Source organism: Poecilia reticulata, chromosome 2 (assembly GCF_904066995.2).
Source record: "Poecilia reticulata chromosome 2, P_reticulata-male-v2, whole genome shotgun sequence".
NCBI lineage: Eukaryota > Metazoa > Chordata > Actinopteri > Cyprinodontiformes > Poeciliidae > Poecilia > Poecilia reticulata.
Window position 1 is genome coordinate 24,969,606 of NC_088831.1, and position 12,472 is coordinate 24,982,077.

General features: G+C 40.4%; 1 protein-coding gene across 5 annotated transcripts; it reads left to right on the forward strand.

Annotated features, from left to right (window-relative positions):
- The first annotated feature begins 1,135 nt into the window (after positions 1-1,135).
- Positions 1,136-9,878, forward strand: katnal1 (katanin p60 subunit A-like 1). Of its 5 annotated transcripts, none has more exons than XM_008433797.3 (11): positions 1,136-1,312; positions 1,759-1,933; positions 3,809-3,963; positions 4,194-4,347; positions 4,426-4,550; positions 4,654-4,759; positions 6,505-6,663; positions 6,781-6,907; positions 7,084-7,218; positions 7,341-7,467; positions 8,962-9,878. In XM_008433797.3, exons 2-11 carry the CDS (start codon positions 1,772-1,774, stop codon positions 9,158-9,160), a joined length of 1,449 nt encoding a protein of 482 aa, XP_008432019.2. In that variant the 5' UTR covers positions 1,136-1,312; positions 1,759-1,771; the 3' UTR covers positions 9,161-9,878. The 5 variants fall into 5 exon arrangements, with proteins under 5 accessions (XP_008432019.2, XP_008432011.2, XP_017159237.2 ...); XM_008433789.3 differs by having other exon boundaries at positions 1,136-1,308; XM_017303748.2 differs by having other exon boundaries at positions 1,136-1,308; positions 4,429-4,550.
- The last annotated feature ends 2,594 nt before the right edge of the window (positions 9,879-12,472 follow it).

A 12,472-nucleotide genomic window follows, 5' to 3' on the forward strand; every position in this document is an offset into this window, starting at 1 on the left:
ATACACTGAACAATTACGTGTTAAAAACGGCAAAATTTATGGAATCTGTTTCTATTTTTGAAAAAAAAAAAAAAGTGTTTTCAGTGTTTTCTTGCAATAAGTAAAATTGTGAAAAGCATGATGTATAGAAACTTGTAAAACCTGGACTTGTATTAGGAGTGCTTCTTATTCATTGTATTATATCTATGGACTTTCAGTTAAATTGGCTTTCTTTGGGGGTCTTGTTTGAGTGAGGGGCAGCATTCATGCAAGAACCACCACTGCTCATGATACTCCAGCTGCAATGACAGAAAAAGAGCGCTGCAGTGAATGTGAACGTTAATAGGTAGTTAAAATGTCTCTAGACTATCTTTCAGAGCTAATGCAGGAACAGGGCTCTGAAAAATATTACTTTTTAATTTACTTTTAAAATGATGTCACCAGTTAGATATACAATTAAATGGAAATAAATGAACTTTTGTGTTATTGTTGTCACGACCGATAAGCTCTATTATATGGCGGGCAGCACAGTGGTAACAACGTTGCCTTGCAGCAATATGGTCTTGAGTTTTAATCCTGGCCTGGGATCTTTCTGTTTTAGAGTTTGCATGTTTTCTCAGTACATGCGTGAGTTCTCTCCTGGTTCTCCAGCTTCATCCAAAAACATGTTACTGTTAGTTAATTGGTCTCTAAATTGACCTAAAGTGTAAGTGTGTAAGCTGGTTATTTGTCCTTTGTGCCTCTGTGATGATCTGGCGAGGTTGTACCCCGCCTCTCGCCAGTGGAGATGGGCACCTGCTCCCTGGCGACCCTTCAAGAACAGGCGGAAAATGGACGGATGGAAATAAAATGGGTCTAATGTTGAGACTGTCTCACCCAGATTTTAATATTTGACCTATTTTCAGCGACGACCAGCGGTCATCTCTTGCGTAGCAATAGCCCTGATGAGGCGTTTAATAAACCACGTAAAAAAATAATTATTTCAATTCAGTCCAGTCACTAAAAATGAATAGACTCGTTACATGTGGAATATTAATGTAAATGCACCTTCTCCATCGATTCTTTATCTTTTCTGCCTTCCCAATTAGCCATTCTCTTGATAATCTCTCATTCATGTGCTGTGCTCTCTTCTTTACCATTTTTTTTAACGCGCAAGTGAAAGCATCGCGGGAACCGAGACTGTCCATGTTCTTCACGCGGCGTCTCTCTGCGGCCATGGTAACACCTTGCTCAGCGTTGGACTGCTAATTCATTAACTACCTCACCAACAGCCGCATTTTGTGCAGGTGTAAAGAACACTTTCACAAAAAACGTATTGTTAAATGCACGGTACGTGTCTCTTGTCATTGTCTGCATGTGTGTTTAACGTTCTGTGGGAGGATTGCTTACTGACACACGGCGGCCAGTTGAATTTGTGTTTTGTCTGTCGCCGTCTGGCCGCGAGTTAGCACAAAGCTAACGTAAAAGCAGGTGTAAATATGTTCGTACAGTAATTTGGGTGTTGAATTGCTTTTGTTGCAGTTTTCCGTGCTGTTTGATCACCGCGTTAAAAAAGAAAGGCAAATCAGCGTCTCTTATCAGCTAGCTTATTTTCATGTAGCAGGTGTTGCTGTGTAACTGATAGTAAGCTTCATAATTAATTTAATCTTTTGACCATTTAACATTAATGAGACTTAATGAATTATTGTAGAGTTCCGGGGACTTTTCAGTAGCTAAAATGTGCAAACTCGTTGTTAAATCGCGCAGTTAATTCAGGAAATTGCGTGTTTTTCTTTGCAGCTGTGTATGAAGCATGAATTTGGCAGAGATATGTGACAACGCCAAGAAGGGCCGTGAGTATGCCCTGCTTGGAAACTATGACTCCTCCGTGGTGTACTACCAAGGCGTGATTCAGCAGATCCACAAGCACTCTCAGTCCCTCAGAGATCCAGCTCTGAAAGTTAAATGGCAACAGGTCAGTCAACCTTCCCTTTCACTTTGCATTGATAATAAACTGCAGATCAGCAGGACAAAGGCACAGGAGTCACCCTGGATTACTACTTACTTTCCTTTCTTTTGCATTGTTTGAATGTAGGTTTTTGGGGGTTTTTACTGTCAGGCTAGATATATATTTGGTTCTATTATAAGTCATGATCTCCCATCTAACATGCTGGTTATTGGGTTTCTAGGAGTTTTTCCAATATTGTTCTTATGCAGCCTATAAAGCCATTTTTCCATCCATCTGTCCAAGTATTCACACATACACTTGTCCTTATGCGTCTATCCTTCCATCCATCTACTTGTTCAACTTTTGTCTGTCAACTCTCATCAATTTGTCCTTCTCTATATCAATCCATCTGTCTGTTCATCCTTACCATTTCTGGAATTTGCAGGGTATATTTAAAGCAAGAGCACTAATATATATATATATATATATATATATATATATATAGTTGTCACTAACTGGACATAAAAATAACTTTTGTACTTGCACTTTGGCCAAATGCCCAAGCTGATTTCAGCCTGAAAAACATGGAAAATCTGCAGGAACCCTGTAATGTTTTTTTTTCTTTCTAATTTTATGCACATTTTCTAAAGACTTTGAAATATAAATAAAACTAAATAATAAAAAGACTATACATTTATAAAATTTGTGAAAATACAGGAATGCATGAGGAAGATTAAGCTGTAACTGTTAACACTGTGAATTTAAATTAGTTCCCTGAGCTGAGTAAAAGAGTCCCTTGTGCTTGACTCTCTCTCAGTTGGAGAGCTGGACAACACAACAGGAAATGACCCCAGATCATGAACAGAGCATTGAACCCCACCCCCGCACCCCCATCCCCTGCGAATCTGAAACAAGACAGACATCCAGTAGCCACTCAACATAAGTGGGTAGAAGCCCTGTTGAAAACATCTGAAGAGTGAAGAAAGCTGTGATTACATAAAGCTACAAAAGTGATTTTTCTTAGGGGTTGCTATAAAAGTACAGCACAAAGAGCTCTTGGATCAAGACCGATGCATTCAGAGCAGAGATTCTCAAGACTTTTTCTAACAGCTACCACTTCAGTAAATACTGTACCCAGATTTCCGTTTTGAAATGCGTTTTAAAATAGTACTTTTTATAGGATATGGACTTATTTGTGTTATGCTGTAAAAAGAAAAACAAATCGTTTCTGTCACATATTTACTCCGAAGTTGTAATTTTTGAGTTTTAAGATGGAAAAATAAACAAAAATGCCACTAGAAGTTAGACTTCTTAGTGGAAACGTCAGAAGTTTCTCACCTCTACCTCAAAATCCAATATGGCTGCCTGACATGTACATTTACCTGATAGCTTTGGTGGAAAAATTATCATCTGATAATTTGCATCTTATCAAATCAGTTACAATGCTGCTACAGTGGCAAACAGTAGAGAAATACATTGATATTGGTTTAAACTGCTAATATTTGTTAGAATGGCCACTCATCTTATCAGTTAGCAAACTCAACTGGTTTTCAAACTCGACCAATTAAGTTGGGTTGGATGTCGTTCCTTGACTCGTTCTGTTTTAACTTGATGTAAATGGAACTGATCGTGACTCATTGTTGTCCATTTCTTCACAGTTTATGTATTTGTACTAACCTTAAAAATAATTTGGACTTGACAACCATAGGTAGAGATTCTGTCAGTAGCTTTTTTTTTTCCAGCTATCAAGTGTTCAAATCATATGTTGCTAATATTCCTGAATCTGTAAATTAAACTTCACTTGTCCAAACATGCCTACACACATTAGAGGCTGTTTTTTTTTTTACTTAATGTTAAGATTAAGTTAAAATAAATAATCTTCTTCCTTCTGTGTGTGAGCAGCTCAGACAGGAACTGACAGAGGAATATGAGCAGGTGAAAAGCATCATGGGAACACTTGAGAGCTTCAAGTCCGAGAAACCAGTCGACATCCTTGTCCCTCTGGAGCGGCCAGAGGACCCGGCAGTTTGGCCCCCACCCATCCCAGTGGAACACAGGCGAGTGACGTTGTACCTGAATTGACTATGTGACAAAACGACACACTAAATTCCACAGTGTGGGATTTTGCATAGTCGGGTTTTATCTCTATAGTCTCCACTACATCACTATTCCACTTACAGATCTGGTTTTGAATGTTGGGGGGTGATTTCCTGTTTATTATTATTACCACCACTGTTTGCCTATCAGAAATGATCGTTGGTATGTTTAACCATCTGTGTATTTGTAGGAATCCTGTTGTGGTAAAGAGGCCTAACAGCGCAATAAAGCAGCACAGGAAGGAATCTCCTGGCATGCAGCACCGAGGAGCAGGAGGACGCGTTCACGCCAACCCCAAAGCAGAGCGGCAGGCCAACAGAGCCACAAAGGCCAAAGATGATAAGGTCTGACAGCTGTTGCTCATGTTTCGGTTGACCAGTAAATTAACATAGGGTGTTAAAGGAAACATTTTTTTTTTTCAGCAGGGTAAGAAAGTGGATCCTTTGGCGGAAGGAGAACAGAAGAAGTTTGATGGTACTGGGTATGACAGCGACTTGGTGGACTCACTAGAGAGAGACATCGTCTCCCGCAATCCTAATGTACACTGGTGGGTTTCGTGTGTACTTCTTTACATGTTTTGCTATTTTGATCGATTTTTTTTTTTTTTTTTTGTTCTGCTCTCTGACTATTTTTTTTTCTGTGATTTGTAGGGATGATATTGCTGATTTGGAAGACGCTAAGAAGCTTCTGAGAGAGGCTGTAGTGCTGCCCATGTGGATGCCTGACTTTTTCAAGGGAATTCGTCGACCGTGGAAGGTAGGTCTGCTGCACCGTCAAAAATATTGATACCCCTTTAGAATTTTTAAATTTTTTTTGTATGTTTTCATTTCAGTTTATATTACTTTATTTATTTTGTTACCAATAAAAATCTGAAAGATGTGACATGCATTTCTATTGATCTTCCCCCATTAGATTGACATACCTAAATAAAATGATTTGCAAAATTTTAGCCTCAGTCAATGAACATACTCCAAAAGACTTGCAGTGAAAGCTGGTTCTGCAAAGCATCGACTCAACATTCAGAGATGAATTTGACATTCTTTTCATATTTTTGGCAAAAAGGTTTATGTATCACTTTCTACCTTTGTAAAATGTACACTACTTTGTGTTTTTAGGTTTGTCACATACAGTTTTTGAAAATATTTTAGGTTTATGAATGAATTTGTTCGTGCATGATGTGTTCACACAGTTCCAAGTACTTATTAATGCCAGACATGTATGAGATGAGTGGATTGGCTCTGTTTATATGTGCTGCGCCCAACTTCTTTGCTTTAATCTATTTTATTGTAATTTATCTAAATCGTTTGAACCCCCATGTTTTCTCCCTGTCGACATCTTATGTGTCGGCCTCTCTTTAGCCTCATCATGTGAGACCTTTTCCCTTCAGGCCTGCCATTTGAGAGTCAACAATTTACTGTGTTTTACAAGAGCTCAGTTCTTATCGTTTTTCTACTGTATGCACACATACGTAAGCATTTCAGGCTGAAAACAAAGCAGTGCTTATTTCTCTTAGAATGCTGCAAATGGAGCAAAATGTTAGTTCAGAAGGAGAGTGTCATTAGTTTTAACATTCAGCCACATTTGTCCTTGGAGTTTATAACCATTATGCTGATAGTCTTTTCCGTTTGTAAACATGTGGCTAGAATTTTAAGACTTCAATACATACAAATGAACTAAAACACTTCCTGTATAGTCTAATATGTAAAATCTAATATTTGTTTTCCTATATGCGGTTGGCATTTCAGATGCAGTTAAACAGTTTTCTTATCTTATTACCAGAATGCTGCTTTTTCTTTATATTTTGTTTTTTTTGTTTTAAAATTCCTAATTGTGGCCTATGAGTACTTTCAACAAGACAATTTTATCCTGGGTGGCAAAACTCTTGGACACAGTGCCACAGATGGAGGATTTCAAGGTGATTTCTTTGTTTTGTTTTACCAATCAAATAAAAAAAATTGGAAGTGGGAAGGGACAAACCAACACAATTAAACAGAATAGTTAAAATGTATTAACCCAATTTAACAATGCAATACTGTCTCTCCATAACCCAAATAGAGTAGCAAATGCAAATAATTGTGCATGTTTGTAGATGGTGGAAAAATTTGACAAGTGGCTTAAAAGAGACAAATATTCAGCTAGTGACTGTGTCTGCTGTGCACGCGACTTAGATTTAAATCATTATTTTTACAATACGTTCCATGGAAAAAATTCTTTTGTTACCAGTGAAACGATAAAAAAGGCTGCGTTTCCTTAGTTCCAGCTTCTGGAATCAGATTTTCTAGTTAAGCTCGTCGTTTTAAACTCTGATGATGGAAATGCTTCCTCTGAGTGAGGAAGCATCATTGTTATGTTATCCCTTCATAACAATTACGTTTAGGAGTCATCCTCAGGCACCCAGCCCTGGATTGTAGATCCTCCCAGTGTGACTGCCGATCAGCTACCTTCAATTACCTGCAACAGTCTTATCTGATTATTTTCGTTTTTTACATCGTTCTCCTCAGGGCGTACTAATGGTTGGCCCTCCAGGAACCGGAAAGACAATGTTAGCCAAAGCCGTGGCCACAGAATGTGGGACTACTTTCTTCAACGTGTCCTCCTCCACCCTCACCTCCAAATACAGGGGCGAGTCAGAGAAACTTGTCCGCCTGCTGTTTGAAATGGTGAGTGTTTCTGCAGACTGCTTTACTGGCTGGAATATTAAACATTTCCAACCTGTCTCTGCATGCATGTATAAAAAACTGTTTTCATCTTTTTTTTTCTTCTTTTTTTTTCCTTAGGCTAGATTCTACGCTCCAACAACTATCTTCATCGATGAAATTGACTCCATCTGTGGCAGAAGAGGGACGTCAGACGAACACGAAGCCAGCCGGCGTGTTAAATCAGAACTTCTGATTCAGATGGACGGTTAGTGGACCACAGGGGCGGAGGTGTTGTGTGTTGTAGCTGTTCATTGAGTGGATCAGCCAAGAAAAAAAAAAAGTGGATTCACAGTATAAAACCTGCCACAATGTGAGCTTTTATACTTTTAGAATTAGAACTACTTTGGTAAAACGTCATTTGTAATTCTGCGAGTTTTTCAGGTGTTGGCGGAGCCTTGGAAAACGATGACCCCTCTAAAATGGTGATGGTGCTCGCCGCCACGAACTTCCCCTGGGACATCGACGAGGCGTTGCGGCGACGGCTGGAGAAGCGGATCTACATCCCGTTGCCCACAGGTGACCTTTCAAGCCACCGGCGTCCAACTCGTTTCCACACAAGACGAGGACGACGCATACTGATGGATCCATTCCCTGTTGAAGCCTCGCCTTAACGTCTGACCCGTTCTGTCCGCATGTAGCTGTGGGCCGTGTGGAGCTTTTAAAGATCAACCTGAGGGAAGTGGAATTGGCTCCCGACGTCAACCTCGACCTCATAGCGGAAAAGATTGAGGGATACTCGGGAGCGGACATCACCAACGTCTGCAGGTTTGTACATACTCGGGACAACTTGATCAGATGTTACGCTTGAAGATCTATCTTGTAGAATACACAGCAATGTGAATGCTGTCTTAAACTTCATCCTCTAGTATTCGGAACCTTCTTTAAAACAGTTGTAAAATGTGTTCGCACACAGTGGTGTTGGCATTTATCAGCAAGGACATGAAAACTGATCAGTTAGAGGCTGGGACAGAGGCTAACTTTCCAATAGCACAACAAGCCCAAACATGAAGCCAGAGCTTCAGGGAAAATCTAACTCATAATCTAATCTGTGGCCGGACTTGGAAAATTGATGTTCACAGAGGTTCTTTATCCTGTGTGACTGAACTCGAGCTGATTTACACAAAACAAATGGGCAAAAGTTTCACTCTCTAGTTGTGAAGCCTGACTAGAAAGGCACCACACAGTTTTGTGATATTTAGGTGTAAAAATATGTTGAAAACATTGAATCCATTTCACAATTTTTCATTTCATTGTGTTGACCTTTCTCCCATGTAAAATCCCAATAAAAATCCAGCTTGTTTAAAATTCTTGATTAAAAAAACCCACACATAACAACTCTTTATGCAACAGAACTCGGTAAATCACATTAAGGATTTGCAGTATGATGTGACTGACCCAAGGTGAGTACTGACGGCTGAAAATCTAGAGGTTCAGTCCAGCACTCAGAATCGTGTAACCAGACTGTTCATTTTTATTTTTTATTTTCTGCTCTATGTTGGAAACCAATCACAAATAAATTTAGTTATTTGATTTTTTTCCCCCCACATTTATTAGTCTGTTTTACGTAGTTAACCTTAATATACCGACATGAATTCTATTTTAAATTCTTGTCACTTAATGACCAGCTTCAGCTTTTACCAAAAAAAATAAATAAATTCAGCAAAAATGTTTAATTATCTACAAAGTTTTATTTAAAACAGAAAAACAGAAATTATTCCTACTAGTGCTGAAATAAAAGTCCTGTTATTAATGCTTAGCGATTAAACTTAATTTTATGCAAAAACAAAATATTTTTGAGCAACTCATTTCTCGTAATATTTCTATTACTTGTGTTTCTTTCCGATCGGAAAACTTTTTTACTTTCTTGTAAAAAAGGAAATGGTTAAAAAAAGGTTGTCATTAAACCACGTAACTGGCAGTTCCCAGCAACAGATGGGAGAGGTGCACCACTCTCACATCTCTCTTTTCCATTTTCGGAAATGAATATTATGTAAATAGATTTAGTTTTCTGTTGGTCTGTGGATTTGTTTTGCAAAAGCTGTGCAGGGGATTTCAGGAATGTTCTGTTCTGAAACTATCTCTGTTCATTTCTGAAATCATTGCTTCAGTGACCTTGTGTACTTCATCTAGGAACAGCCTCTAGCTTTAGGCAGCATTTCTTCATAGAAACCGCCCCATCTTATTTCTGAACATTTAACTATTAAAACACTTGAGTTCCGGGATATCTAGTAACCATCTTTTCTGCCGTGTCTGCATCAGAGATGCATCCATGATGGCCATGCGTCGTCGAATCCAAGGCCTGAGCCCGGAGGAGATACGAGCCCTGTCTAAAGACGAGCTGCAGATGCCCGTCACCATGGAGGATTTCACTACGACTCTGAAGAAGATCTCAAAATCCGTCTCTGCCGCAGACCTGGAAAAATACGAATCCTGGATGGCAGAGTTTGGCTCCGTATAGAGAATACATGCAAACTCGCACAGTTGGACCAGAGGGTTGAAAAGAGAATTCCCAGCTTTGAAGTGTAAAGGCTTTGAAGAGGAGGAGAACTGTAGAGTGAGCCAAGAAGCACATCAGGGATGTTAGAGTTCACATCAGAAGGCTGGCATCTTTGACAGAGCTTCATAAAAACTTTGAGAAGCTCCACTTCTGCTTTTTTACACCCCCCCCCTCTCCCCCTCCCGCCCTTTGCACTATATAGGAAGACTTCTGATATCTTCCACCTGGGTAACCTGAGGGATGTCAATATTATTAAGCTAAACATTTCTGACCTAAGAAAGATCTAGTAGTTGCCTAATAGTCAAAGATGGGAAAAATTGATTTGTTCTTGTGAGACATTCAATCTTGTTCACCTCTCATTAAAAAGGAAAAAAAAAAGTCTAGCATACAGCATTGGACCTTACATCTGATGAATTGATGTACAATAAATCTACAATTGTAATCAATACTTTAAAAAGAAACTGCTAACAATGCATCATCCAAACAAAGCTGTGTCACTTTTTACAGCAAAGGCAACTGTTGACATTTTTTTTTTTTAGCAAAGTTCAAATTGTCACTAACTCCACAAGAAAGTGGTCAGCTTTGCATTTGCAAGATGTTCTACAAAGCATAAAGTTTATGTAGCATAATTCAACACTCAGACTCAAGTATTGTAATAAATTGCTGTTGGCAACTTAAATCTGTTGTATTTGTATGAAGTCTTACTTCATTCATAAAGATTGTTGTCTTAAAGAACTGTGTATATAATTATATATATATATATATTCAGCACTTTAAATATATTTTCTTAAAACTTCCGTGTGTTGACTACTGACTGAACTCTTGCGTTTTAGTGATATGTGTTTGCTTTGTTGTGATTATTTTGTTGAGCTTTTTTTTTATTTGTCTTCAGTTTTAGATTAAATTTGGACAAACAAATATATGTAGAGCATACAAATGTGTTTGCTTACTTGTTGTTTTTTTTTGTTTTTGTTTTTTTAAATAAAAAGAAAAATTAGTTTTGACCTCAAACCTTGCCTGCTTCAGTTCACCTGTGGTGTACCGCAAGGCTTCATTCCTGAAAATGACATTTATATGATCCCAAAAAATAGACCTAGTTTATTTTTAGTAGGGTATGTCATTCTGAATGTGTCTCCACGGGTCTCTGGACAAGCAGTTCATCCAAAACAGTGAAGCCAGGAGTCCTGACCATCACCAGCTTAAACTGTGTTTTACAAATAAACTTGCCTCGCCTTAAAATAGAAATAGGATAGGTTTTCATGGTACTATAACATTGACTGCGGTATTTAATTTTGGGTATTGGTTGCTTAAAGTCAACAAGTATGTTTTTAGATTTTCATACACATCACAGTTGTTGAACAGGCAGCAGCTCAGTTGTTAATAGGAATGCATGTATCATAAACTTTGGCTTAGAGAATGACTTCCATAAGTCATATGAGACAAATGAATAATGTAACGGAGACTGACCTGGTCTGGGAGCCATGCAAGCCACTTGATCACTCAGACTCTTTTATTACACAGCCATGCTGTGTTGTAGCCTGATACGCGACTGAATATTTAACCTCTTCCCCTCTGTTTACACGGAGCAGTGACAGATATAGAAGTCTGGTACATTTTGTTTTAATGTTTGCAATGTTTGTCGCACTGGAATGGCAACGTGTGGAATGAAAACCTGATCAATTAAGTTCAACATTAATGCAAACTTTGATTGTACCAATTATGCGTTCATGCTACACCTCGGATTCAGGAAGAGCAGTGTGGTTTTCATTCTGGTCGTGGAACACTGGACCAGCTCTACACCCTCAGCAGGGTCCTGGAGGGTGCATGGGAGTTCGCCCAACCAGTCTACATGTGTTTTGTGGACTTAGAGAAGGCGTTCGACCGTGCCCCCAGGGGGGCATTGTGGGGAGTTCTCCGGGCGTATGGGGTACCGGGCCCTTTGATACGGGCTGTCAGGTCCCTGTATGACCAGTGTCAGAGTCTGGTCCGCATTGCCGGCAGTAAGTCGGGCTCCGCCAAGGCTGCCCTTTGTCACAGATTCTGTTCATTACTTTCATGGACAGAATTTCTAGGCGAGCTGAGGTGTTGAGGGGATCCGTTTTGGTGGCCTTAGGATCGCATCTCTGCTTTTTGCAGATGATGTGGTCCTGTTGGCTTCATCAGATCGTGATCTGCAGCTCTCACTGGAGCTGTTCGCGGCCGAGTATGAAGCGGCCGGGATGAGGCTCAGTGCCTCCAAATCTGAGGCCATGGTCTTGTGCCGGAAAAGGGTAGAGTGCCTTCTCCGGGTCGGGGGGGTCGTCCTGCCTCAAGTGGAGGAGTTTAAGTATCTGGGGATCTTGTTCACGAATGAGGGAAGAAGGGAGCAGGAGATCGACAGGCAGATTGGGGCAGTGTCTCCCGTGAAGCGGGCGCTGTACCGGTCCGTCGTGGTGAAAAGAGAGCTGAGTCAAAAAGCGAAGCTCTCGATTTACCGGTCGATATACGTTCCCACCCTCATCTATGGTCATGAGCTTTGGGTCATGACCGAAAGAACGAGATCACGGATACAAGCGGCCGAAATGGGTTTCCTCCGCAGGGTGGCTGGGCTCTCCCTTAGAGATAGGGTGAGAAGCTCGGTCATCCGGGAGGGACTCAGAGTAGAGCCGCTGCTCCTCCACGTCGAGAGGAGCCAGTTGAGGTGGCTTGGGCATCTGGTAAGGATGCCTCCTGGACGCCTCCCTGGTGAGGTGTTCCAGGCATGTTCCACAGGGAGGAGGCCTCGGGGAAGACCCAGGACATGCTGGAGGGACTATGTCTCTCGGCTGGCCTGGGAATGCCTTGGGATTCCCCCGGAGGAGCTGGAAGACGTGACTGGGTAGAGGGAAGTCTGGGCCTCCCTTCTGAAGCTGCTGCCCCCGCGACCTGACCCCGGATAAGCGGCAGAAAATGGATGGATGGCTACACCTTTCCTTGAACTCTGTTTTTTTTTCATTCTGAAATATGATTATTCAACATGTTTTAGCTGATTCCATCAAGAACACTGAACTCTATCTTCAGCTGCTCTCCTGAAGTTTTGTGATTTTTTATTGCTGCATTCTAAGATAGCAAATATTCTGCTTTTATGTTGTCTTTCATATCTCTTTGTTCATATCTGCTTTTCTATATTCAGTCATTCGGTATAAAAACATACGTTCCATCTTCACATTAACTCTGACAGCTTCCCTGTCTGCTGAAGAATAACATCCCCACAGCATGATGCTATCGCTACCGTAAGTCACAAAGCACACGGTG